The sequence below is a fragment of the Urocitellus parryii genome, chromosome 14 (genome assembly GCF_045843805.1).
Source record: "Urocitellus parryii isolate mUroPar1 chromosome 14, mUroPar1.hap1, whole genome shotgun sequence".
NCBI lineage: Eukaryota > Metazoa > Chordata > Mammalia > Rodentia > Sciuridae > Urocitellus > Urocitellus parryii.
Genome location: NC_135544.1, coordinates 60,386,130 through 60,413,788, shown reverse-complemented (window position 1 = coordinate 60,413,788; position 27,659 = coordinate 60,386,130). Strand labels below are relative to the sequence as shown.

At 48.0% G+C, this 27,659-nt stretch overlaps 1 protein-coding gene across 1 annotated transcript in view; it reads left to right on the top strand.

The window, feature by feature from the left end:
• Csmd1 (CUB and Sushi multiple domains 1) overlaps positions 1 to 27,659 on the top strand; it is a 1,139,207-nt gene that overhangs the window by 993,384 nt on the left and 118,164 nt on the right. Inside the window, exons 40-43 of the mRNA XM_077792480.1 lie at positions 1,163 to 1,279; positions 11,090 to 11,299; positions 21,506 to 21,694; positions 27,039 to 27,216. Of these exons, the coding sequence (XP_077648606.1) occupies positions 1,163 to 1,279; positions 11,090 to 11,299; positions 21,506 to 21,694; positions 27,039 to 27,216 (694 nt within the window). The remainder of the gene's footprint in view (positions 1 to 1,162; positions 1,280 to 11,089; positions 11,300 to 21,505; positions 21,695 to 27,038; positions 27,217 to 27,659) is intronic.

Here is a 27,659-nt window from a genome sequence, read left to right as displayed (position 1 = left end):
TAGCACCTGGCTGTGTTCCTCGGTGCTGAGAGTGACACCCCAGCTGTGAGCCAGACGCTTACGCGTGGCCCTGTCCCTCCCCAGCTCAGAGGTCGTGGTCTTCTACGACCACCAGACTTCATTTTCACCATGCTTGGGATCCAGTGGGTCTTCAGGACACGTCGCTGATGAGCACTTGCCTTCCTGATTCTGTCACCAGTCTGTCACTTTTCATGTGTGTCCTCCCTGTCCCTGGACATGAGTCCTCTCCTGGAACTGGAGTGGCCCTAAGGGGAGGGCTGCTGCTCCCCTGGAGCACCCTCAGCAGAGCCCACAGACTCACGCCCCCGACGCTGGCCCCGGACAGTGGCCTGGAGAGGCCGTGGAGAGGCCCTGGAGAGCCTGTGCTCTGAACCTCGGTGGGTGGACGTCCCGAGGCCTTCTCTGGAGGCGTGACTCGGACCACCAAAAGAGACCTGTGCGTTTCTTCACGTGTTGGAAACCCAGGACAGGAGCCTGACTCCCACCTGCTTCTCAGTGGGATCCGCCGTCTCGGGGTCTGCTCACCTGGATGGTCAGGGAGCTGGGCAGGGCCTCCAGAGACCAGTGCTGGTGTTTGCGTTTTTAGTTTAGACATGAAACTGCCACTTAGCAGGTCACAGGTGGCCAAGTGCCAGTTTCCAGGGCTCCGACCTTCCTGGCCTGTGTGTTGTGAAGTCAGCGTGTTCTTTACAGGCAAACCGCACACATGTAGTGGAGCCCGCGAGCCAGCAGGGCAGGCCCAGTGCACACACCTGTCACACCATCACAGACACCTGGACTCCTGGGGAGAGTGGTGGCTGCAAGCTGCGTCCCCAACCAGGAAGAAGTCTGAGGGCCATGGGGGCTGGTGCCCTGGAGGGTCCTGGGACCGAGCAGGGCTGGAACCCTGTGGCTGGGCTGCTAGAACTTGAGGCCGGGCCCGACTCTCTCGAGGCTGGGCTTCATGGTCTGTCACATGGGGAAATCTTCCTGCAGGCTTCAGGGCTGTGCTGAGGGTTGTGATGGTGGCGGTGACAGGGTGGGGCTCCTTTGTCCCAGCACAGCGGGGTCAAACCTTCCCCGCAGGTCAAACAGAGCTGTGGCATGTGACACTTGTGGGGAGTGGCTTCCCTGAGACTCACGGCTGTTGTCCCCCTTACAGCCACCTGTGGAGGCACGCTGACCAGCCTGGGCGGAGTGATCCTGAGCCCCGGCTTCCCCGGCTCCTACCCCAACAACCTGGACTGCACCTGGAAGATCTCCCTGCCCATCGGCTATGGTGAGTGACCACCACCCACTCCTCCTCTACAGGAGCAGGCTGACACAGATGTGCCCTGTCCTGTCGCATGACATCATAAACTGAGAGTGGATCAGGGCTCAGCAAAACTTTGGCAGGAAAGCTTGAGAACAGGAAGTTGTTTGAAGAGTCTCCAGAGGACTCTTGATGAGAATTAGATCAGCTGGGTGATGACGAGGTAGGCACGGGGCGCAGGCACCCGCATGCGGTGGACACCTCTGCATTTATAACTCCACCTACTCCAATCTGTCTCTGTGGTTCAGTCCTGGTCACTTTCTTTTGAACAATTTTGAAGATGTTCTTCAGGTTGTGGCACATTTTAAACAGAATATATAAAATTTAGGCGGGAACAGTGGTGCACATCTATAATCCCAGCAACTCAGGAGGCTGAGGCAGGAGGATCATGAGTTCAAAGCCAGCCTCAGCAAGTTGGTGAGGCACTAAGCAGTGCAGTGAGACCTTGTCTCTATATATAGTACAGAAAAGGGCTGGGGACATGGCCCGTAGTTAAGTGCCCAGAGATCGAGCTCTGATACAAAAAAAAAAAAAGAAAGAAAGAAAGAAAGAAAGAAAGAAAGAAAGAAAGAAAGAAAGAAAGAAAGAAAGAAAAAGAATATATGAAAAGAGAGTATTGCATTATTAGTTTTTTATTATATATTATATTGATTATAGATTTATTAAAATCTTTTGACATTCAGCTATTAACTCTCAGGTTTTTACCTTTAAGTAATTCATAATTCTGATGGTTGTGAACACAGACACTCGGGCCTGTCTTGGGCACACTTGGCCTTGGTGAGACCTGGGCCTTCTGGCCAGCCTGTCTCCGTCGCTCCATGGCTCCCTCCCCTCTTTAGTCCACCCTTGGTCCTCCCTAGAGCATGCCGAGGGGCACGAGGTGGGTCCTCAGGGCATGTCCTGGGACATGGGAACTTGGGTATTATTAGTAGATTGAGAAATGAATAGACACATAAATGGAAATCATTGCTCCAAAAGGAGGCTGTGGTTTTTATTAAGTTTCATTAAGTTTTGTTTTTTCTAGATATACATGTCAGTATTTTGACATATCATATCTACATGGAAAATAGCTTCCCACCTTACAGTTGTCCATGATGTGAAGTTTCACTGGTCATGTGTTCATGTAGGAACATAGGAAAGTTACGTCTGATTAACTCCACTGTCTTTCCTTTTCCCGCCCTCTCCCTTCCCTTGATTCCCCTTTGTCTAATCCAGTGAACTTCTATTCTCCCCACCCTTATTGTGTGTGAGTATCTGCATATCAGAGAGAACATGGGCCCTTGGTTTTTAGGGATTAGCTTATTTCACTTAACACAATAGTCTCCAGTTCCATCCATTTACCAGCAAAAGTCATAAACTCATTCTTTTTATGACTGACTAATATTCCATTTTGTATAAATGCCACATTCTCTTTATCTATTCAGCTGTTGAAGGGTGGCTAGGTTGGTTCCATAGCTTAGCTATTGTGAATTGAGTGCTATAAACATTGATGTGGCTGTGTCACTGTAGTATGCTGGTCTTAAGTTCTCTGGGTATACACAGAGGAGTGGGATAGCTGGGTCAGATGGTGGTTCCATTCCTAGTTTTCTGAGGAATCTCCATACTGCTTTCCAGAGTGTTGGCACCACTTTACAGTCCCATCAGCAGTGTATGAGGTGCCTTTTCCCCCACATCCTTGCCCACACTTCTTACTTGTATGCTTGATAACTGCCCTTCTGACTGGAGTGAGCTGAAATCTCAGTGTATTTTCAGTTTTCATTTTTCTAATTGCTAGAGAAGTTGTACACTTTTTCATGTGTTTGTTGACTATTTGTATTTCTTCTTCTGTGAAGTGTCTGTTCTGTTCCTTAGCCCACTTATTTGTTTTTGGCGTTAAGTTTTCTGAGTTCTTTATGTGTCCTGGAGGTTAGTGTTCTATCTGGTGGCAGGGGGTAAAGACTTTCTCCCATTCTGGAGGCTCTCTTTCCACATTCTTGATGGTTTCCTTTGCTGTGCAGAGGCTTTTTAGTGATTCTATCCCATTTATTGATTCTTGATTTTATTTCTTGTGCTTTAGGAGTTTTATTGAGGAATTCAGATCCTTAGCCTACATGATGAAAAGTAGGTGCAGGGTCTCTGGTCTAATTCCTAGGTCCTTGATCCACTTAGAGTTAAGTTTTGTGCAGGGTGAGAGTCAGGGGTTTAGTCTCATTTTTCTGCATGTGGATTTCCACTTTTCTCAGCACCATTTGTTGGGAGGAGATCTTTTCTCCAAGGTATGTTTATGGCACCTTTGTCTAGTAGGGGATAACTGTAGTGATGTGGGTTGGTCTCTGTGTCCTCTATTCTGCACCACTGGTCTACAGGTCTGTTTGGGTGCCAATACCATGCTGTTTTTGTTATATGGCTTTGTAGTATGATAATCACTCTGGTATTATTATGTCTCCTGCTTCACTTTTCTTACTGAGGATTTTGTCTATTCTGGGCCTGTTATTTTCCCAAATGAATTTCATGATTGCTCTTTCTAGTTCTATGAGGAATGTCATAGGGATTTCAATAGGAATTGCATTAAATGTATGTAACACTTCTGGTAATATGGCCATTTTGACAACGTTAACTCTGCCTATCCGAGAGCATGGGAGACCTATCCATCTTCTAGGGTCTTTTTCATTTCTTTCTTTAGTGTTCTGTAGTTTTCACTATAGAGGTCTTTCACCTCTTTTATTAGATTGATTCCCAAATATGTACATATTTTTGAGTCTATTGTGAATTGGGTAGTTTTCCTAAATCTCATTCAGTTGAATTACCATTGATGTATAGGAACACCACTGATTTATGGGTATTAATGTTATGTCTTGCTACTTTAATAAATTCACTTATGAGTTCTAGAAGCTTTCTGGTGGAGGTTTTGGGGTCTGCTAAATATAGAATTATGTCATCAGCAAGTAGGGATATTTGAACTCTTCTTTTCCTACTTATATGTCTTTAATTTATTTCTCCTGCATAATTTCTTTGACTAGGGTTTCAATGACCATGTTGAATAGGTGTGGCCATCCAGGGCATGTTTTTATATGTCTTGTTCCAGTTTTCAGAGGAATTGCTTTCAATGTTCCTCCATTTAGAATAATGCTGGCTTTGAGTTTAATGTTTACAGCTTTTACGATGTTGAGGTATGTTCCTACTTTCCCTAGTTTTCCTAGTGTTTTGAACATGAAGGGGTGCTCTATTTTGTCAAATATTTTTCTGCAGCTGTTGAGATGATCATATGACTCTTGTCTTTTAGTCTATTGATGTGATGAATTACGTTTATTGATTTATTGATTTCCATATGTTGAATCAACCTTACATCCCGAGGATGAACCCACTTCTTCATGGTGAACTATCATTTTAATATGTTTTCTTACGCACTGTGCCAGTATGTTATTGAGATTTTTGCGTCTATGTTCATCAGGGATATGGGTCTGAAGTTTTCTTTCCTTGATGTGTCTCTGTGTGGTTTTAGTATCAGAATGATACTAGCTCCATAGAATGAGTTTGGAAGGGCTCCCACCTTTTCTATTTCATGGAATACTTTGAGGAGGATTCGTGTGAGTTCTTCGAAGGTCTGGAAGAACTCTGCTGCGAGTCCGTCTGGTCCTGGGCTTTCTTTGTTGGTAGGCTTTTGATGGTGTGTGCAATTGCATTGTTTGAAATCAATCTGTTTGAATTTTCTGTGTCCTCCTGATTTGATTTGGGTAGGTCATGTGTCTCTGAAAATGTGTCGACCTCTTCAAGATTCTCTGTTTTTTTGGAGTAGACATTTTCAAAATAGTTTCTGGTTATTGTCTGTGGTGATATTTCCTTTTTCATCACAAATTTTATTAATTTGAGATTTTTTTCCTTTTTCTCAGTTATGTTGGCTAAGGGTTTATCAATTTTATTTATTTTTTGAAAGAACAAACTTTTTATTTTGTGTATTTTTTAATGGTTTTTGTTTGTTTCAATTGCACTGATTTCAGCTCTCATTTTAGTTATTTCCTGTCTTCTTTTGGCCCAGCTCTTCCCTGGAGAATGTCTACAGGAGTGTGGGAAGGCCGGGTGGGGGTCACTTGCTCAGCAGAGAGCCCTGGAGCCCGTGTCGTGGCCAGAGGACCTGGCCGGTGGCTCAGGCGCACTGAGGGGAAGTGCTGTGGGCCAGCATGGGCTGTTGGGCGTGGAAGAGGGCTGCTGAGAAGCCCTGCGGGTTGGGCAGCTGCATCATGACCAAGGGCTTCCTCAGGAGGCCACTGTGGTAGAGGAACACGAGGACCAAGCCCTCCCCGGGGCAGAGACCCTGGCTATGGCAAGTCTTTGCAGTGGCTTCGCCTTTGCTTGAGTTCTCCCTGGGGCCCGAGTGGTTTTCCAGTGTTCACAGACTGTGAGAAACCTTCCTCCCTTTCTTTCCATTGCGCCTGAGCTTTATGGCCGGAAACTCTTGCGCTCTGAGTTCCTCACGTTCCTACACTTGCTAGAGGTCGACTTCTCCCCTGGAAAGCCTGCCGTCCCGCTCCCTCTCTCTCTTTAAACGGGATCCTGAGGCTTGCTGCAGGGCAGGCCTGGGTCTCAGCTGCATGGGACTCCCGTCTGGGTCGCCTGAGGGCATCTCAGAGCAGGTGTAGGTCCCCTCCTGGACCCAGCTGATTCCCAGCCCTGCCAGCACACCTGTTCTTTCTCTCTGACTCACCCTATTTTTGGCAGTAGGTTCTTCCCAGAATCCCCCAAACCATGAGTAAATATCAGATCTCCCCTGGGAATTTTGAAACATAAATTTGGGGTCAAAGCCTATGATCAAACTCTCCAAAAGTTTCCTGTGAGAAGACTGGGAACGCATCTCACATGGCCACGATGCCTTTAACCACACATTCTCCCTCTGAGACCTCCTACATGGTTTCCTATTGGCATCCACACTGCAGGAGGATTCTGGAACATTCCCTGTAATTATAACTTGGGAAAGGGCCCAATGGGACCAGCAGGGAGAATGGGAAGCTGGGCGGGTATTTCTGCTGTTGTCACATTAAATATCCGGGTGGAAACTCTGCTGCTAGGGTATCATGGTCATCAAGTTGGAAAATAGGAGTGGAAAGACTCCTCCCCCCTTACCAGGAGACGCGTGCAGGTGACACGCAATGCCACTCAGCCCCAGGGAAGCGGAGACTGCCAGGCTTCCACAAAGCACCTACTGCAGGAAGCGTTTCTCAACATACATTGAAAGAGCACTTGTCCTCCAAACCAGATGAGGAATGCCCCAGGGTGGTCATACGAGTCTTTCCAGTTTTGCTTATTTAGTATAAATTGGCTTGGTGAGGACCTTGTCACCACTGGACTCTGGCAGATTGGAATTCAAGGTGGGGTATCACATCACGAGAGCTGGAGACATCCAGACTTCAAGGTGACTCATGCAGGACATCTCTGTCCTCTGGACTGTTCCTCGGCCTCTGCAGTGGGCCGTGCTCCTGCATCTGGCTGGGGTGAGCCAGGCTTCAGGTGTGACTGCTCTCCTGGTCCTCATGAGTGACTCCAGGGACGCACCAACTGCTCTCCCGTGTGGGGACCTCATGGGTGTGGGGGTGGAGTGACTGTCAGTCTCAAGCCCACCCCAGCCAGCCCCGGGCCAGCACCGGCCAACACTGATGGAACAGGTAAGAGTGACGGGTGGTGGTGGCATGGTGAGAAGCTCTCCACCCGCTTCTCTACTCTCACTCTGGTGTCAGCCCCTTCCGTGCTGCCTCAAGGTGACAGGAAGGCTCTCCAATCCATCCAGGGACCTGATAGATGGGCAGCTCCTGTGCTGGTTGCTCCTGATTTGGTCTGGGGGTTTAGAGAGTGGAAATCTTCACTTTGTCAATTACTAGCGGCATAAACTTTCACAGGTTGCAAAAATGTTCCTACACCCTGTTTTCATTAAAAAGGGCAGAATATAGCGCCCTCCTCTGGGCATTTTGAAGTGGCTGTGGCCTGACCTCGAGCAGCCTCATGGACCTGTGAAGGCCTGTGGTAGCAGAGCCAAATTCCGCTGTCCTGTGCGATTTTTCTTTTCTTTTTACAAACTTAGGCTGCAGTTGTGTGTTGCGTTGGTGAAGTTGAACCGACTATGAACTTCTGCTCTTATTTTCTTAAAAATGTCTAGAGACACAGTTGACAGAAATGGCACCAAGTTTCTTTTCTTTTTCTTTTTTTTTTAAATCTTGATCTTTCATTTTTCAAAATCTCTGTACTAAGGTTGCACAAAACACCACCCCAGGCCTGAGGATCCTCTGGTACCGCAGGGAAGGATGGAAGTCTAGAGGAGGTGTGCCAAACCCACAGAGGACCAGGCAGGGAAGTTAATATTCATAGCTTCTGTCAACTAAAAATGAAGGTTTGACTCTGAAGTCATGGTCACATTACTATTCAAGGGTCTGTCAAAGCCCAGAGGCAAAAGTCCTTTGAGCAGGTGACTCTGTTGGCACTCGATTTCCAAAATATAACTACCATATGAAAATATGTTGTGTAAATCTCGCTGCAGACCGGTGTTGGGACTGGCTTTCTTGTTGTAATAACATAGTTTTAAGTCACTCTGCGAGATAATGAAGGATAACGAGGCCGGGCTCATTCTAATCCCTTCAATCAGGCTCTGTGATGTCAAACTGGATGCAATTTGCTGGAACTTAGATAGCGGAATGATTCTACTTTAAACCAGATTAGAGCTGGGCCGCCTTCTAGTTCCTGATGGGTATTAGGTGGTTTGATGTGAGGCTGGATACTTTATCCTTCTTAAAATGGTAATTTTGTACACGATATTATAATCGTCATAATTCCATTTCCATTTCATATTTAATTCCAAGTGAGTAAAAAGCCACTTGCACTGTACCCTGCATGGGAGACGCTGCTGACTTCCGTGTTCCTACCCTCGCTCGGATGTCGTCCTTCATTCCTTTCCTGAATGTGTCATTCCACAGGTTTCAAAATGTGTCTGGGTGGGGTGCCACCCTTGTCACGCCCTCAGAGGAGCACACTCTTGCCATCCCCTTGTTGGCTGGTCTTCAGGGGCCGACTCTTGCCCTTGCTTCCTACTTTCTCTGGCCCCTGTTGGACGTCACCGGACGGCTGGGGGCTCCCTGGGTGGCTTCTGGTTGCTCTTCTCTGTCTCCCTACTCCACCTGCCATGAGAGCTGTGACGGCCACTGAGGAATCGCTGACGCTGTGTCAGTATCACTGCAGAGCACACTCACACTCACAAACACACTCACACATACTCTCACACATACACACTCATAAACACACTCTCACACCCACCCACACACACTCACTCTCACACACACACTCACAAACACACTCACACATACACACTCATAAACACTCACACACACCCACACACCCGCACACACTCTCACACACTCACACTCACACACACACTCACACATACTCTCATACACACACTCACACACACACTTACTCACACTCACACACACACACTCACACTCACACACACACTCTCAAACACATTCATATGCACTCACTCTCACGCACACACCCACACACACTCACACACACACACACATACACTCACACACACACACTCACACACACATACTCACACATACACACACTCTACTCAGGGCTCTGCACATGGTTCACTCATTAGTAACAAAGTGCATTTCTACTTCTCCTGAGGAAGCTGCTCAGCTGAGCAGTCCTAAGGAGGCAAGTTGGATTCTGGCCTGCGGCCTGCTGGGGGTCATCTGGCTGAGCTATCTCACAGGGTGGGGAATAGCACAGACCTGAGGGCGTGGACAGCCCTCGTCTTCCAACCGTCTCTTCTTTCTTCTCTGTATTTGCCTGCCTCTCAACTTCTTTTGACCAAATGTATTTGCTAAAATTTAGAAAAAAAAATTGTTCATTGGCAGCTGTTCAGCCAAGAGCAAGATTTGGTGTTTACAAACATTTACGGGAATGTTTTAAGGTTGAAGAGTTCCTTTGTCTTGGTTGTGCACAGCAGAGGATGTTGGATGGCCAAGACCACTGCAGAGGGCTGTCCCAGCCGGGCTCCTCAGGTGTGACCTGTACAGTCCAGGGCCCCGAGCAGGAATCCAGTCGTTCCTTCTAAACCGAGCTGGGGGTCTCCTTCTCTTCTGCGCTCACCTCTCCAGCCTCTTCCTGAAGTCGTCCGTGTTCTGCTTCGTGTCCCTCCTCTTCCTGGCCAAGCTGAATACAGGCCAGGTTTCTCTAACTTCAGAGACCATGAGCTCTGGTCCAGCCTGTTTCTTGCTGACCACAGAAGTGGGGGTGTGGTCAGCTGGAGCACCTGGACCTCACTCTGGTCTCCCCGTGTTACAGTGACCATCCTAACGTCCTGAGCCCTCGTCGTCCCCCTGGAAGAGCACTAGAATAGCCATGGTCACCTGTGGGGTCCTGGAGGGGAACTGGCCAGCTGGGTCTCGGGTCTGAGAGGGGCCATTTTTGTTCCTTTGCTCCTCCTTAGACACCTTCCCGTGAAGGAGGGTCTTCTCCTGTGCGGCTCCCAGTTTCACTCCTTGCTGCTGGGTTCCCGGGCACTCTTCCTTGACCTTCTCTTCTAACCCCCCACGATCCGTGGTGTGGTGACCCTGGTTCCCTGGACACAGGGAAGACATGTTTCCCTGAGACCCCCTTCGCATCTGCACTCGGGCAGGACAGGCCATTCTAGGGACCATTATAGGTTTGATGGAAAACAGGAGTGAAGTTCTCAGCTGTGGGAAGCAGGAGAGGCTGGGCTCAGCCCAGGGCAGGTGCTGCCCAGCACGGGAGAGGCCCTGTCCCTGATCCCCAGCACGGCATTAGGGAAAAAGCTAACTGATGACCACTGCTGCCCAGCACGGGAGAGGCCCTGTCCCTGATCCCCAGCACAGCATTAGGGAAAAAAGGAGAGAAGCTATTCCCAGTAAACCTTCCCGTGTGAGCTGTACTGGCCTCAGCTGAGATTTTACTGCCCACCTTCATAACTGGATCACATGGATGTGTGCAATGACCACTGTCTTTGAAGTGCTAATATACTTTTTAAACAAATTGAAATGTTTTGGACACCGCAGTAAGTTTCCAAATGTCTCAGCACCATAGCAAGTTTCTCTCTTGATTTCGACTTTCTTCCAAACTTTAGCCATAGTTTATTTCATGCCCAGATCAACATGATACCAGAGATGTTGCTTATCTGGACAATCTTTGGGTATGTTGGGCTAGGCCAGGATGTTGTTGAATTTTGAGTTACAGTAGAGTTCATCAGACTGGGTTTCTTATAAATATTTAAATATTACCAATCTGCTTTGTTTACATAATGCAACTGAAAATGACCACCTGTTGAGATGATAAATCTCTTGTACAAAGGTGTGATCATCAATTAGCTTAAAAGGAACTTTTAAAGTTTGTTGCATATTTCTTTCAACGGACGTTGGCTTCTCCCTTGACAGAGCTTTATGTATAATTTATGTATGATTCCACCTGGAATTTATGGCTGTAATAACTATGATAGCAACTAGAAGAAGTCATGCTGTGAGCGTGTGTGCTAATCATTGTCCTCAGGACTGTACCTGTGTGCCTCTGTGTAGCATGCTGGCCACATTCATAGTCCACAGTGGGTTGACCCATGGACATTAATCGACCCAGGATACAGATCACACAGCCACAGGAGGGAGAGGTGAACCAAGTACATGTTCCCCTCCAGTGAGTTGCTGTGTCACAGAAAAGCACAATTACAGTCGCTGTTGATAAACATGAATTTCATGAGTTTGTAAACTGACTGTCAATAATTTGCCTGTTTTTGCATAGGTGCACACATCCAGTTTCTGAATTTCTCTACTGAAGCGAATCATGACTACCTGGAAATTCAAAATGGACCTTACCACACCAGCCCAATGATTGGGCAGTTCAGTGGCACAGATCTTCCCTTGGCATTGCTGAGCACAACGCACGAGACCCTCATCCGCTTTTATAGTGACCATTCACAAAACCGGCAAGGGTTTAAACTCACTTACCAAGGTAAGGAACCCAAAATATATATGCGTGAATATGCTTTTACATTTAAATTGAATTTTAGTGTAAGTCTCCCTGACTGGTTGAGACTGGCACAGCCAGGTCAGCCTTCATGTTGGGTTCTAATGGGTGGCAGAACCGTGTTTGTCATCGGGCTGAGGACACACGGCACCCAGGAAGAGCAGGCAGGAGCAGCTCCAGAGGGGCTCCCACACCCCCCCTCCCCCCACACACCCCCACACCCCCTCCCCCCCACACCCCCTCCCACACCCCCTCCCACACCCCCTCCCCCCACACCGCCTCCCACACCCACACCCCCTCCCACACCCCCTTCCCACACACACCCTCCCCCCACACACCCCCTCCCACACCCCCTCCCCCCCACCCCCTCCCATATCCCCACACCCCCTCCCACACCCCCACACCCCTTCCCACACCCCCTCCCCCCCACACCCCCCCACACCCCCCCACACCCCTCCCCCCATACCCCCTCCCACACCCCCTCCCCCCCACACCCCTTCCCACACCCACACCCCCCACACACCCCCTCCCCCACACACCCCCTCCCACACTCACACACCCCCTCCCACACCCCCTCCCCCCCACACCCCTTCCCACACCCACACCCCCCACACACCCCCTCCCCCCACCCCCTCCCATACCCCCACACCCCCTCCCACACCCCCACACCCCTTCCCACACCCCCTCCCCCCACACCCCCCCACACCCCCCCACACCCCTCCCCCCCATACCCCCTCACACACCCCCTCCCCCCCACACCCCTTCCCACACCCACACCCCCCACACACCCCCTCCCACACCCCCTCCCCCAAACACCCCCTCCCACACTCACACACCCCCTCCCACACCCCCTCCCCCCCACACCCCCCACACCCCCTCCCACACCCCCTCCCACACCCCCTCCCCCCCACACCCCCTCCCACATCCCCTCCCACCCTGTGTCTCTCCTGCCTTCCCAGCCACAGAGCCTCTCTCCACTTGTGTCCCTGTGGGACCTGGAGGCCTCTGGCATGTGGGTCAGGCCACAGTGGCACTGGAGCTGGCAACATGTGATGCTGAGGTGGCCACAGGCACTGCTCGGGTCAGGGTGAGATCACGTAGGAGAGAGGAAGCAGAGCCTGGACTCTGCCCTCCGTTCAGCATCCTAACGTGGAATCTCCCATGTTGTCAAAGCATTTTGACACTTGAAAAAGTTCAGCATTTTCATTTCATGTGAAGTAATTTATCTGGCCTTTCCTTGGCGGTTGTTAGATCAAATGAAACTGGAAATGTCAAATGCAGCCTATCTTCCTTTTCCATGTGGCTTAGCCTTCCTCGACTTTACACAGCGACCTCGGAACAGCTTTAATGTCTAATTACGGAAGGAGGCTGGATTCCGTGTCCAAGTGTGGACCTCATTCTCCCCACACTGAGGCATAGGCTGGTCTCCTGGGGAGGGAATGGAGGCTTCCCCCGGGACCTGCCGGGCTTCAGCAGACCCCACAGGCCACGCACCTCCCAGCTTGTTTTGTCACTCTCCTTGGCAGATGCGTCACTTCTTACTGGAAAGGCATTTGCACACACCCACATGCACACACACATTCACACATATGCACACCCTCACATTTCAAACACATACATGGCACACGTGCACACACCCACACTCATGCACATGCAAACCTGCCCATGTGTGCACACATGTACACATGCACATATGTGTGCACACGTATGTGCATGTACTTAAACGCACATGAGCATGCACACACATGCACACAGCCACATATGCACATGGACAACCTCAGAGAGAAAGCAACTTCCCCTCACAAAGTGGCTGTGGTCCACCTGCACGGGCACCCGTTTTGATTTTCCTCTTCTGGGAAGGACGAGTGCTCCTGCTCCTGCTGCAGGTGGCCTGGGCCTGCATGTGTCACCTGCCTTCTGAGGCCCTGGGTGTGGCCTCTCTTGCCACATTACAGCATGTCTCTCCAGATCTTTCCCAACAGTGCTCCAAGTATATGCAGACTGTTCTCTCTCTCTCTCTCTCTCTCTCTCACACACACACACACACACACACACACACACACACACACACACACCTCACAAGTGCACTTGATCAGGAAGAGGCCGTGAGGTGCTGTGGCAGCAACCTTTCTCCTGGCTGCGCCCTGGGCTTGTTGTCCACCCGTCAAACTTACCTATGCCCACCTAAAATCCATGTGTAAGTCCACACACACTGTCCTAGTGAGACTCGGCCACCCTCAAAACACAAACAGAAAGACTGCAGCAAGTCCAGGGCGGTTCCAGGAGCTGCAGACGCCACGCCCTGCCTACTGACAGCAGCATGGACGGCCGCTCTGCTCTGGTGCACTGTCCTCAAGCTGAGGTCCCGGCCCCTGCCCTGCCTTGTGGCATGGGGCCTGCTTGACTTAGTTGACATATTTTCACAGTTTGGTGGAGACATCAAATCTCATTTTCTTCTGCTGCAGCTGCCTTGTTGAATTTGTTTTAAAGGGATCTTATGGTCATTTCTAGTGTGGTATGGGCCCTGAGTGTGGCCCTCCTCATTTCCAAAGCACCTAAAACTCTGATCAGAGGTCTCCTCCTCATGAAGTTGAGGCAAAGGGGCAGGGGAGTGGCAGAGTGAATACCAATGAAAAGATTTTTAAAAATTTGAAAGTAGAAATTTAGAGTCCTCCCATATGGCATTGCTATGTAAATGTCTTGTGGCTTAAATCATTGCCCCTTCAGGCAGCATTTTGTATTTTAAAACAAGTCTTTAGAACCTAGAGAAGGTCTGCAGGCCACTTACATGATGTATACATTCAGTGATTCAGACTCGGGGAGGGCACCAGGAGATCTCAGAAATGACCATCTCCCAAATTCCCAAGTGAATTACAACTCCAACAGAGAGCACCTGGAAGAGGCTTTGGATCACTTCTTTTTTAAAAAAATTATTTATTTACTTAATTTGTTGAACATGAGAGCAGAACGCATTTCAGTTCCTAGGACCCACACACAGCAGTTTTTTCCTGTCTCTGGTGGTTCACAGCACAGAGTCCCACCCTCTGTGACTTCATGCAGGTACTTTGGGTAGATGAATCATTTCTTTAAAAACCCCTGTTCCTGCTCACGGGCAGAATCACAGCCTCTGGGACGGAGTTCCCTAGGCTTCTCTTTTACTGGCAAAACAATTAAGCTTTTTTCCCTTTTTCTTAAAATTGTGTCCTCCTTACTGTGGTGACATAGGTGGGAGGTGAGGGGTCCTCCGTGTGAACGCACCTCTCCTTCCTGTTGTTTTCACTTCTCCCCACGTCTCCTCAGTTCCTACTGAAGTCGATTCTGTTAAAGTAAAGCATTTCTCTGGCCAAGGTGGTGCACACCTGTCATCCCAATGGTGTGGGAGGCTGAGGCAGGAGGATAGTGAGTTCAAAGCCAGCCTCAGCAGATCAGCGAGACCCTAAGAAACTTGGAAAGGCCCAGTTTGAAAATTAAAAAAAAAAAAAGGACTGGGGATGTGGCCCAGATGTTAAGTACCCCTGAGTTCAATCCCTGGTACCCAAAACTAAATAAAGTAATTAATTAATTAATTGCATTTTATTAATAGCATTTTATTCCTGATCATCATATTAAACTAGATTATCACAGGTAAATCTCATTTTTAATTAACATCTTAAAATCTGAGCCAATAAGAAAAGTATAACAATTATATATTTCAAACTATTAGCTACCACTTAATTGGTCTATTTCAATTGACAGTAAACAATTTTGAGAAGTCATTTCCATTCTGAATATTTCTAATTCTGTATTCAACATTCCTCTTTTCTTCCCTTAACAATACCACAAAAACTCAAATATGTGTTCCCTTTCTAGTACGATTTGCCATGTAGTTTTCAAACTTGCTTATCTCAAATAATTTCTAAACTGCATAGTTAAAAGGAATGTGAAGAATTTTGTTGGTTTTCTCTTGATGTTTTCCAGGTAGCTATGTAAACATAATTCCAAAAGCTACTGGTTATTTTAACTTGAAAAGAGTTAAAATAGTAGTTTGCAAACAAATTCCACCAAAAATATACATGTAGAAATTGCCTAGATCAAAGGTCCACTGCAGTGGGTTCCTGTTTTAGAAATTGCCTAGGTTTAGCCCTAGGACATACGTGAGGTGCCATAAGGCCACCTATATCCCTTCCCTCTTGCTTCATGAGCATCTGGAAGTTTCTAGCCTGCACCTGCAGTGGGGCCCCCTGGGGTCAGCTCAGGCCCTCTCCAGAGTCAGCTACCTGTCTGCCGAGCTCCTGGATGTCCTGTGGCCTTTGGACATGTGGATCTGTGAGTCCCCATGGAAGATAAGCACCTTCTGATTGATACCCAACTCTGAGCTGAGTACAAAAATCACTTAAAAACATCGTTGTTACAAATGAGAGTTATAAGTGAGAGATATAAAATCCATTAAAAAAAAACAAGAACATAAATTTGGGGTGTCCCAATTTCTGGTAGACTATTATATCTAACAGAGATTAATTAGATCGTTTACTAGTATCTGTTATTTTATAAAATGTGTAGCCTGGGAAAGTGACAGCTCTGATTTGTAGGTCACATAGACATTTCCAGCTTCCAGTTAAGATTCATCGGCTACGGTCCTAATTAACAACCCACAGTATGATGCATGGATCAGGCAGCTGCTGCCTGCCATTCACAGATGATTCTTGTCATTCTCAATGATGTCTGGGCCGTGCACCATATTCTTCAGCCTTGTCATTTATTTATGACCATGTAAAGGTCAAAAACATTTTGACACAGCTGTCTTGAAGTTAAATGACTTGTAAGGAACCTTGTTAAGTTTGTGAAGTTCACGTGCCCCCTTCCCAACTCAAGAGCTGCAAAACAGATGACCACGGAAGTGCTTCCCAGCTGAATGGTCGGCGGTCCAAAGAGCAGAAGGTAGTGAAGGATGACCACAGGGCTCCCTGTTACCGTGACACTCAAGATTTAAACCCCTGACGTGAATATGGCCGAGACTGATGGGTGCAGATACCAAGTTATTTTCCCAGACCCACATGAAGGATTCCTTTTGGGAGTTACAATTCTGGATGCCATCTTGTTTCATGGCTCTAGCATGGCTGATTGGAACTTAGATTTGATAATACTTGGGAAGGTTTGATGCACTAACAGTTTGGGTCTCATTTCCTTTGTGTTTGGTGGTTCTGTCTTTGGACATATTGAGTCTCTGTGTCTGTTTTTCTCCCTGCTTTATAAAGCACTTACATCCTGGGGACGGAACTGTCCAGTGCTGACAGTCTTAAAGGTGATTTTAAGTACTTTAGCCATAGAAAGTAAAAAAAAAAAACAAAAAAAAACTTTGCTTTCCAGAGGTCTACTCTTTTCGTCCTGCTTTTGATAGATATGTGCCAGACATACGTCATTTTTAGAAGACAATAGGTTATGGTAAATCTGATATTCATCACTACAGTCCCAAAGCTTTGGGTTCTGTGTGAATCAGGTTTATGGGAAGTGGGCTGTTGAATGGACACCAATTTTCCCTTCAGGAGCAGCAACTAAACCACCTTTTTGTAGAGCAGGCAGCTGGGGACTTGGTTCTGATTACAAGCTTGCAGCTCTCCCTTAGAGCATGTCATCGTAGCCATGGCAAATGGCGGGAGTGGGGATACTGTACCTGTGAGATATCCTACGGGCAGCCAGTCGTGACGCACATGCCATCAAGAAAAGAAGGAGCACTCCTGAGTAACTAGGAGAGCAGCCTACAGCTGTGATGAAGAGCCTCATGGGCGAGAAGCCGGAAGTGCATGCTCCACCTCAACCTGGTTGTTGACATGGACCGTGCAAGGCCTGGGCCTTCTGCTCCAGGTTCACATACCCCGACATGAACTTCTCTGCAGTGAAGTTACTCACCCCACAAACTGCACAAGGAGATAGGAGACTGCGCGTATTCATTTGCCTAGAACTGTGTTCTGCAGATGTCTGTGCCGAACCCCACTGCCTGCTGTGGATGCATACCAGCAATGCCCATCACCAGCTCCCGGTTCACTATGTGTGGTCACTGATGTCTGTGGGGCACCTCCACGGCACCGCTAAGTCATGAGCAAAGTTTTCCACTGAAGATCATATTATACTTAATGTAGTTTTGAGAAATGAGTTTGGGGCTATGGAAAAGAAAGATACTGGGTCTCAAAGAGGAAGCTCCATGGAGCTGTTGGAATGCTGGAGACACCCAGGAACATCGATATGTGAAGCAAGCAGCTGGTGCTGGTAGGCCAGCCCCTGTCCCAGGCAGGAACATCGCTGAAGGTCGTAGCCCAGCCTGGACTCTGCGCACCGTCTGAGTGTACTGGTCTGCAGAGCAATCTCAGCCATACGCCTCTCTCTAGGACATGTGGCCCTGCTGCAGGAACAGCCTCCTGTGGCCTTCCGAGGTGCGCTGGGTCAGGGTGGCTGGGGAGCAGCACAGCAGGGGAACAGAGATATGGGGGGGCTGGGTGCATGCGTCAGGGCGAGCGAGACAGGCCTGCACTTGGCCCTACGCTCTGGCGTCCCGTACACGCTCACTAGCAGGTCCTCTGGGCGTCTGGTCTTTCAAGTACCATGTGAGAGCTCCAACTAACCGTGCTGAGGGCCGGCCCTCTAGTCATCACCTCTGCAGGAGACCCTTCTGGAGGGCGCTGGGCAGCCGACTCAGTAGTCCTGTGTGCAACCCAGCTTTGCCCAAAGCAGCACTGGAACACCCACTTGGCAATTAGACCCTTGTTATAAATGGTATTTCAAGATGACAAACCACACGTGTGCACACATGGGTAAACACATTCATTCTCTGGTTGCCAATTTGTCTTTGGTCTCCATACTGATGCCCAGGGCCACTCATCCAAAGAAAGCTCCGGGTTAGCAAGTCGCTCCGCATCAACAGCTGCCCCTGCTTCGTGGTACAGTGGGCCATGCCTACTGACTCCTGTGTGCTCTCCAGCTGCTCGTCAGCTGGGGTCAGACGTGGTGACACTGCGCATATGATAACCATTAAAACCTAGGGGCACTGAAAGGTGGGCCTGCCGGCTACAGGTGGGATCCACCCATTGCATGCTGTTGTCAGCCACGGATCTCACGACACTGGGCGTCTAAAGAACTCACAATTCCTGTGCGTGTGTGGACACAGGGGCTCCTGGATTCTGACATGCTCATGGCCTGAGGCCCATCATGAGCTGGAAATGCACTCAGTGCCCCTTGTCTGTGCGGCACCAGGGTCCAGCACAAGCCCCCTGGAGGGTGATGACCAGAGGCCCTTGGCCAGGCTCATGGATGCCACCAAGCATCAGGAGAGGATCCTGCCGCACATCACTAGCCCAGGAGAAGATGGAATGAGAGCCAGAATGTGGCGGAACTTCCACACCATTGCCAAGTCAAAAGCCTGGAGCTGCACGTGGCAGCCTGGGGCCCTGTGTGTGTGTGTGTGTGCACGCACAAGACTGAGCAGAGTGACTGTGTGGCACCTGAGTCCATACATCATAATTTGCTGAGACATTTGGATTACTCTAGTGTAAATAAGTCTGCAATTAACATGTTTAAACATTCAGCGTTTCTTCTCTGAAGGTTCCCAGAGCAGCGATCCCTGTGAATGTCATTACTTCCTAGGCTGAGCCTTAAACCCAGTTTTCCTGCAGCATTGTTCACTCTGCTTTTGTAGAGGGTCCCTGATCATGTGTCCATCAGTGAGTCATCCAGATGACCTAATATCATTGTATATGGTTATTTTAATGAAAAAACATGCCCTTTTAGAAGTTCACAAAATGTAGAAAACGTAGGAATGGTGGTGAAACTTCACGTCTCTCTAGGACTCCGCATTCGGCAGGTGTTGAGGAAGCCCCGCTCTGCTGACTGGCAAGAGCCCCCGTCCTGCACACCCTGACTGTCCTGGCAGACATCTGGCCATGGCGGTACACCTTGGGTTATCCCGACTCGACCGTGAACTCAGCCAGTTCCTGCTCTGCACCCTCTAGTTGTGTTGTGTTCTAAGACTCTGTGTGGACCTCCACCAGCTCCTCCGGCCCTGCGAGCTGCCGGCTCCCTTTGTCCCCTCACTCCTGTCCCTCCCCTCCACTTCAGCAGTTAAAGCAGAAAGTCCAAAATCCAGAAAGCCCCCAGCAGGCGCTGTAGAGAGAATGATCTCTCGGTGTGCGTTCACAGATTTCAGATAACCCATCCTCTTCCAGGTGCCGATGGCTAAACTGTCCACCTGCAGGGTTGAAATTGTCTTCCAGGCCATTCCCTAGGGCCAGCTCTCTGGGGTCACTGCACCTTTGGTCACTGCTCTGTTTGCCGTCAGTCCTATAGGGTCACCAGTCCTTTCTGTTTCACTGGGTCCCGGGGGTCCTGGGTAGCTGGCCTGAGGGTGGTGGCGTGGCTCCCAGCAGCTTCCTCCTCAGCCTGTCACTGTGAGGAGCAAGTCCCCACCCCAGTTCTGTGTGGGTGTGCTCCAGCCCGCAGGGCTCTTGAGCCACAGGGTCACCTCAGGGGTTGCACCCACTCCGCGCACTAGCTAACTCTTACCAATGGGCAGAACTTAGCGGCATGGGCTGCAAACAGCAGGTGTGGTCTGGTCCACTGGCCCCGATCCCAAGGAGCACCAAGTTAATGTCCAAGCATGGTGAACTCCGAATCGTAAAATTGTGCCCAGAGCCACTACCACCTTCGTGATTCCACAGTCTTATTTTTACTTTTTAGAAAAATTAAAGAAAATGGAGTGGATTTCCCTATTTTATGTGTGATAAGTAAAGTTAGGCAGGAAGATGCGACTCCAGTTCACATTTCGGGTTGAAAGCACTAGATCATAGTGGTCGTAGGGGAAGTATATGGCCCCAGTGCTAATTCGTGCCGATTTAATGATGAGTACGTGGTTTTCAGAAAAAGGAAAGAGAAGGTTTATTGCTTTACTCGAAAAGGAGAAACCAGGGACTCTGCCCTGAGGCCGTGAGTCTGACCATCAGGGAAAACCTAGCTGTTAAAGAGCTACTCAAAGGCTTCCCTAAAGAAGGGGGTCCCATGTCACCCTGATGGTGTGTTGGGATTTCCTTGTCACTTCTAGGTCCTCTGGGAGACATCTCCTTCCTGTGGAGCACAGATAACTCAGGGTAATCTTATTCCCTGCACTCAGGTTAGGGGGAGGAGAGGGAGAAGAGGAAAAGAAAACCAGGTCCTTTAAAAAAGGCCTCAGAGAACTTTGGAGTGGGCAGAGAGGGGGGAGAGGTGGGGAGGGGCCTGGGGGTAGGAAAGATGGTGGAAGGAGAAGGACTTCATTACCTGGGGACACATGCGATGGCACAGATGGTGGGACTCTGCATCCTGCACAACCAGAGAAATGAAAAGTTGTGCTCCATTTGCATACAATGAACCGAAATGCATTCTGATGCCCTGTGTAACTAATTAGAACAAATAAACAAAAGAAATGTTAAATGATTTATCTAAAATTTATGTAGTGAGCAGCTAAGAGATCTTGCTGCAAGGCATGTCTTTCCCATGGAGCTCTACTCTTCCTTCTGCTGCTTCCTCACAAAGGGCAACGTGCTCTCTCACAGCAGAACCTCTCTTCCTTCCAAGAGCAGCAAGTTCAGGGAGCCACATTCCATGAAATAGGAGAGTCTAAGTTTAAAATATGGATTTCATTCACTAGAAATATCGAGTTCGTCTGAGAAACAAGATATAGATGTGATTTCTACTGTTAAATTATCTGCTTTTTCTCATATAGAAAATAAAGCCATATATTATCCTGAAAAAAAAGGCTCAGAGCCACTGAGGGCTATGATCACAAGGTAAACCACTCTTACCTATTTCTCTGTTAAATTACAAAGAAAAAGAAAAAGAAGAAGCTTTGGGCCCATGCTAACTCAGTATTCTTTATAGGCAATTTTTATCATCATTTATATTACTTTTCAAATTAAATTGTACTTTCTTTCCAAGGTAAATATTGTCAATTTTATTTTTTGGTATCTGCTATATTTCTTCTAAAGCTCACAATAAGTACTCATTAAATGTGTGTGGTTATAACTCCACTACTGCGGATAATTATTCTTTAATTTATTCAGGATGGCAACTGACTCCTTGGAAAGACACTTCTTAGAGCCTGTGTCGGGAAAGTCCACCTCAGAAGCTGTGTGCAGCCGCTCTGGTCCTCGGAAAACCTGACTCACCTCTTGCCCTCTGTTTGCCTTTCAGCCTATGAATTGCAGAACTGCCCGGACCCACCGCCTTTCCAGAACGGGTACATGACCAACTCGGATTACAGTGTGGGGCAGTCCATATCGTTTGAGTGCTACCCAGGGTATGTCCTCCTGGGCCACCCCGTCCTCACCTGTCAGCACGGCATCAACAGAAACTGGAACCACCCCTTCCCACGATGTGACGGTGGGTCCGTTGTCCTTCTCGGGGGCAGTTTAACTTCTCATGGTTGTAGCAGTGCAGCAAATATTAAATGAACGTGTACAGCAATTTCACCCATTTATTCAGCAAATATTTATGGAGAATCTCCTGTGTGACACTCACGCCACTTAGTAGTTTAGGAACGTATCACCAAATATTAAAATGTTAAAAACCCAAATAGGCCCTGGTCTGCAGGGAACTCTCAGGATGACAAGTGAATAAACAATCATACTGCAACCCCAGGCCGAGGAGCGGGTGGAGAGGAGGTGCAGAAGAAGAGAGGGAGCACAGCACGGAGCACAGTGGTCCCTCAGAGGGTGAGATCAGAGGGGAGAAGGGTGTCTGTGGATTGCATCTGAGGTCTGTCTTCTCATATCGCACATCACATTTGTGTCTCATGACACCAAGTCCCTTTTGCAGTGGGCCCGGATGGGCAAATAGTGCTTTGTGGAGACAGAGAACCCTGAAGGTATAAGCAGGCTCGGAGCAGGAGCCCCACAGTGCTTGGCCTTGGGGACTCCAGGGAGATGCTGTCAGGATCCTGCAGAGGTGGAGCAGGACCCCGGCTCACTGGACGCCCCCTCCTCTGTGCTGGGTCCTTTCTCACAGATTCCCTATAGCCTCCAATTTTTTATCACTTAGACATTTTTTCAATACCAAGGTGAAATGAATTGAGGAGGTACAGCATTTAGGAGGAATGATGTGTAACGGAAAATCTCCTGGAAACCCAGTGTTCTAGCCTTATAAACACAGCACCTTTGAACGAAGAAATAAAGGAGTGGCCAGCTCCGTGCAGCTTTGAAATGCTGAGCACTTCACTCCTGGTGAAAGGGAGAGACTATCCAGGTTTGGATTTCTACTGAAGAAGCAAAGCAAGCAAGTCATGTAGACCTTAAAACACACAAATTTTACCTATATTTTCCATTAAAAAACAATTATGAAGAGAATAATCTTGGCTGTACATGAAAATTTCTCATCTTGGCTCAATATTTATTATAAATTGGCTTTGTGAGACTAAGCATATGAGCAATTATCTTTCTTTCATTAAGACATTTTTAAAAACCTTTAATTCTTACTACTTTCCACTTAAAAACACATTTAGGGTTGGAGTGTAGCTGAGTGCTAGAGCAGGTGATTAGCATGAACGGGTCCATCCTCCAGCACCACCTAGAAAACTGATATTTATATGCATAAATCACTTTGAAATTGCCAGAATTAAAATTATGTCTTATTTTTCCCTGAATTTGAATTCATGTAAAGTAGATTCCTTGGGTTGATATTGAAGAAGAATAATTAAATATTTAATTTGATCTCATTACTTTTAGTTGAATTTTACAATATGGAAAAAACGGGTTTGGTTCAGAATTATTTTGTTAGTATGAAAATAACCAAGTACCCTTCTGCTGATGTACTTTAAAGTGAAGCCGTATATTCTAATTCCATCATGGTGTGGAACCCCACCCAGAGTCAGCCAGACTGTGAGGCTTAAGCCTTCAGACTCCAAAACGAGCCTGGGGTCCAGTATCACAGAAGCTCATCATTGCTAACAGGAGAGGGGGTGTGGGAGTCGTCCAGCGGGAGGACACACGGGCAGGGAGGAGAGGACACACTGCTCGCTCTGCATCACCTGCAACCACACACAGAGGGTGGCCCACCTGGAATGCTCACCTGAGCCCAGCATCAGAGTCTCTATGGGCTGCATCCCATGGACATGGGTGATTGCCAGCGGAGACCCAAGTGGACAGTCAGAGTCATAACCAGCCTGAATCCCACCACAGGTCTTCCTGGTGTAGCACTACCAGTGGGACCAGCCCCCCCCCCCACTCCAGGCCTTCCTGCAGGTGTCCAGGGGGACCTCCCAGAGCAACAGCCAAGGCCAGACCCCTTTGTGGCCAAGACCTTTACCAGACCAGGATTCTTACTTATGGCTCTCTCTTTTTTTTTTTTTTTTTTTTACCAATAAGGTCATGAACAGTATAAAAAAAAAACAAAAACAAAAAAAACTAAAGCATGAGATTCACCTAAAATTGGATCATAACATGAGATTTGGTTGCAGTTAGAGGGGCTGTCCAGAAGACTTTCTGAAAGCCCTCAATGTGTGTTAGTACCCTGTGCACACTGGATGCAGTAAGAACATAAGCACACTGAGGGAGCGTTTCCACCCAGGAGTTCATGGGCCTGTGGAAGGTCATAGTTCAGATTATAAGAAGACTCTGTTTGAGAAGCGAGATGGGACTTCCGAGATGCACTCTAGCTTTCAGGGCTCCACAGCCCTGCACGGAGACTCCGGCACCTTCTGCTGACCATATGGAGCCCTCACCTGAGGCATCTGTCACTAGTGCCTGGTGCTGCCCACTGCTACCAGATTCACGGCAGAGGCACAGGGCAGTGGTGCTGAGAAGGCCCTTCAGGGTCCAGTGCTATCAGATTCAAAGCACTTCAGAAAGGAATAGGTACTTGGAATGACTTCCGGCTGGCTTCCTTAGAGCTGGCCAGCGCTGACCTTTAACAGTCAAAAGTTCTAAACCTTAAGGCATCAATCTGCTCAAGGAAATGTTCAATCAATTTGAATTCATATGCTGAAAGTATTTTCATGTGAAGCCATAAATGACCCTATTTTGTAAAATTACCTGAAAAGCTATGATCTAAAAAACAATGTCTATTAAAACAAAAGAAAAAATATAGCCCAAAGTAATGGAAATTCAAAACATGATGTAGCTCTAATATATATATATTCTTTCAATAGCATAATTACACAGAAATTTCATTTCAACAAAAGTGTTACAATTGTCAAAACATGCTTTAAAAGGCTATAGCTTGTTAATTTACTATGTAATTTGATAATTATATATTTGTCTATACTTAGAAATGTAGTTCAAAAATTTCAAATATTTTATTGGCCTAATTAATTCTTTACCACTGAAAAATTATCTAGGTATACTTTTAAGATATTTTAAGTACATTTAATCCCTGTCACACTCTCATGACCTGTCTCACTGTAAAATATTCAACTGTGTGTAGAGCGGGGAGTTATGTAGAACCTCATTATTAGGGTAGCTAATATGTACCCTTTGAGTTTAATATATTTCCTAAGCAGAGTACAATTTAATTGCATAATTGGCACAAGTCATTTAGCCACCCAAGCATGATAAAAAGTTATGTACATTCTTTTTAGAAGTAGATTTTGCCAAATCAACTGGTAAATACAGAAACTAATCTCTCCTAATAGTTTAGAATAAAAATGACTACAAAGAATGTAATTCTCTCTTTGTTTTTTCTTATTTTTATTCATAAATCCTGTTTTTAAACTCTGCTTGCCAAAAGAGGACTTTCTATTGATCAGCTTTCATTGCTATGACCAAAATACCTAAGAAGAGCAACTTCAGTACAATTCTAGAGAAAACTCTAGGCATCTGTAATTCTCTCAGTGGACTTTCCTGGTTTCACAATGTGAATTGTGTTGATTCTTGCTAATGTTTAAGGAGAGAAGGCACAGGTGCCCCACTAGCACCTCCCTGCTCCCACTGCCCTCTGCACCTGAGCCCACTTGTGGGGGAAGGCGGGGGATGCCCTTCCCACACCCACTTCTGTGCAGTCCCGTGGGAGGTCACCGGAGGAACCCACAGGTGCCTCTGCGGCCACTCAGGAGGGCATTGACTTCTGGAACCAGGTGGCATGGGGAGGGACTTACACTGGTGTTTACAGTCCTCCTCTGCACACAGGAAGGGGACAGGATTTTGCCCTGAGAAAGTCTCACCTGCACTGACAGGAACATCACTCTCAGGACAGGAGTATCTGCTCCTCCCTGAGGGCCCTGCACCAGCTTAGGTCCATACTCTTCAGAGCATGTTTGATGGCCTCTGTCACCATCCCAGAGGGTCCACCACGGCAGGAACCAGGCTCCCTTGCTCACAGCTGTGTCCTAGCCCCAAACACTTCTTGGGACACAATAGACTCTCAATTAGTGCTTGTTACCTGAGTGAAAGGGAAGGTTTGTTATCTGGGTTTCATGTATGAAGCAGAACAGGGTAGGGGCCTTGGTCGCTGAGGAAGAGCTTTTGAGTGACAGCATGCTGGAGGTCAAGGGTCATCTGCCAGGACCCTCACGTCATCTCTCTTGCCTTAGAGTGGAGACTGTGGTGCTCAGGGAAGGGTGATTCTGTGCAGGTGGTCCCCTCATTACCAGAGTCAACTTGTAAACAAGAGCGCACTGTGCCCTGGCCTCACCAAAGGTGCAGAAACGGGGCTCTGAGCCATCTCTGCTTTGCTAGGTTATAAATTGGGGTGTCTGAATCCAAACCCTACTTAGGTCTCAGGCTTCTCAAATGCTCTCCCCAGCCCTTCCCCGTGACTTGGCGGGAGCCTTGGCCAGCTGTGGTCCGTTTGACATGGGTGCACGCCCCCACTGACGCCCGCGGGTGTTGATCTGTGTGGTCACGCGTGGCCTGTGCTGCCTCCTCTGTCCTTACTTTGAGCCGTTACTACACTTTTCTTCTTGTCTGTCTTCTTGTGGGCTCTGGCCTCTTGGCTGCATCTAGTCAATGTCTCTCCTGGCCAGTCTTTGATGGTCCTGGAAGATCCTATAGTGAGTGGGCCCTCAGTCCATGGTGGCTGCTTTTGGCTTTATTTTAAAGTCTACTTGTCTACGACTTTGATGTGCAATCCTCCATTTGAATTAAAGACTACATTTCAAATTGTCCTAGTAATACCTGGCCATATCACTTTTCTGTAAGCGAAATAATTGCCATGGCAACTATAAATGTCAATTTATTCAGTAAAATAAAAATAGACTGTGCCCTGGGATTCTTCACATAACTTGACATTAGTGGACATGGAAGTACTTCAGGAAAGAACGACTGACATGATTTTGCCTGGCTTCTTGAGGTATGCCTCTGCAGAGAATTGGTAGCATCTTTGCTCCATGGCCGTGGGCTCGGATGCCTCCCTGTGGACAGCTTATGTAGGCTTTAGGGCCATGACTTAGCCCAGAAACACCCAGATTTGTGTTCCTGTGTCATTTCCACATGGCCCTTGACATGGGACCATCAGGGGTCATCGGCTCAGTCCCAGGTGATAGGCATGCCTCCTCCTGTGGGAGTGGCTGTCCAGAGGCAATTTGAAGATCTGGAGACTGTATCTGGTGAGGCTGAGACGACTCGGGTTAGAAGTGTGACTCTTCCGCAGGTTCCCGGTTTTGGGGGAACCGCTTTGGCAACCCTGAGAAGCACCTCAGTCACCTCTCACCGGGGAGCTTTGGCTGAGAGCTCTGAAACGGGGCCTGCCCCCTGCACCCGCTGGCACCAGGCTCACTGTGGGTCTCTTCCTTCAGCTCCTTGCGGGTATAACGTGACGTCCGAGAACGGCACCATCTACTCCCCTGGCTTTCCGGACGAGTACCCGATTCTGAAGGACTGTGTCTGGCTGATCGCGGTCCCTCCGGGGCACGGGGTGTACATCAACTTCACCCTGCTGCAGACGGAGGCTGTGAACGACTACATCGCCGTCTGGTAGGTGCACAGCCCGGCAAAGCTGTGGCCACCCAGGGCCCGTCCACCCCACCTTCACACCTCCTGTGGAGCAGAGTAGGGTTCCCAGTGAGCGGGTAGATAGGTGTAGAAAAGAGGCTCACCAGCAAAGTCCAGGGGTGGAGAGGGTGGATTCCAAGGTAGACCTTTAGGTCTTTGGTGGAGATGTCCAGGATCATTTTCAATATATGAGAATACTTGAAACTTATTTTTTTTAATATTTTTATTGGTGCATTAAAATTGTTCTTATGAGTGGGATTCACTGTTACATATTCATACATGTACACAGAAAATTTGGTCAATTTCATTCCCCACTAAGATTATTCTATTTTAAGTTTTTTGTTTGTTCTTTCTTTTGGAACAGGGATTGAACATAGCTCTGGGCCACTTCCTCAGCCCTTTTTGTATTTTATTTAGAGACAGAC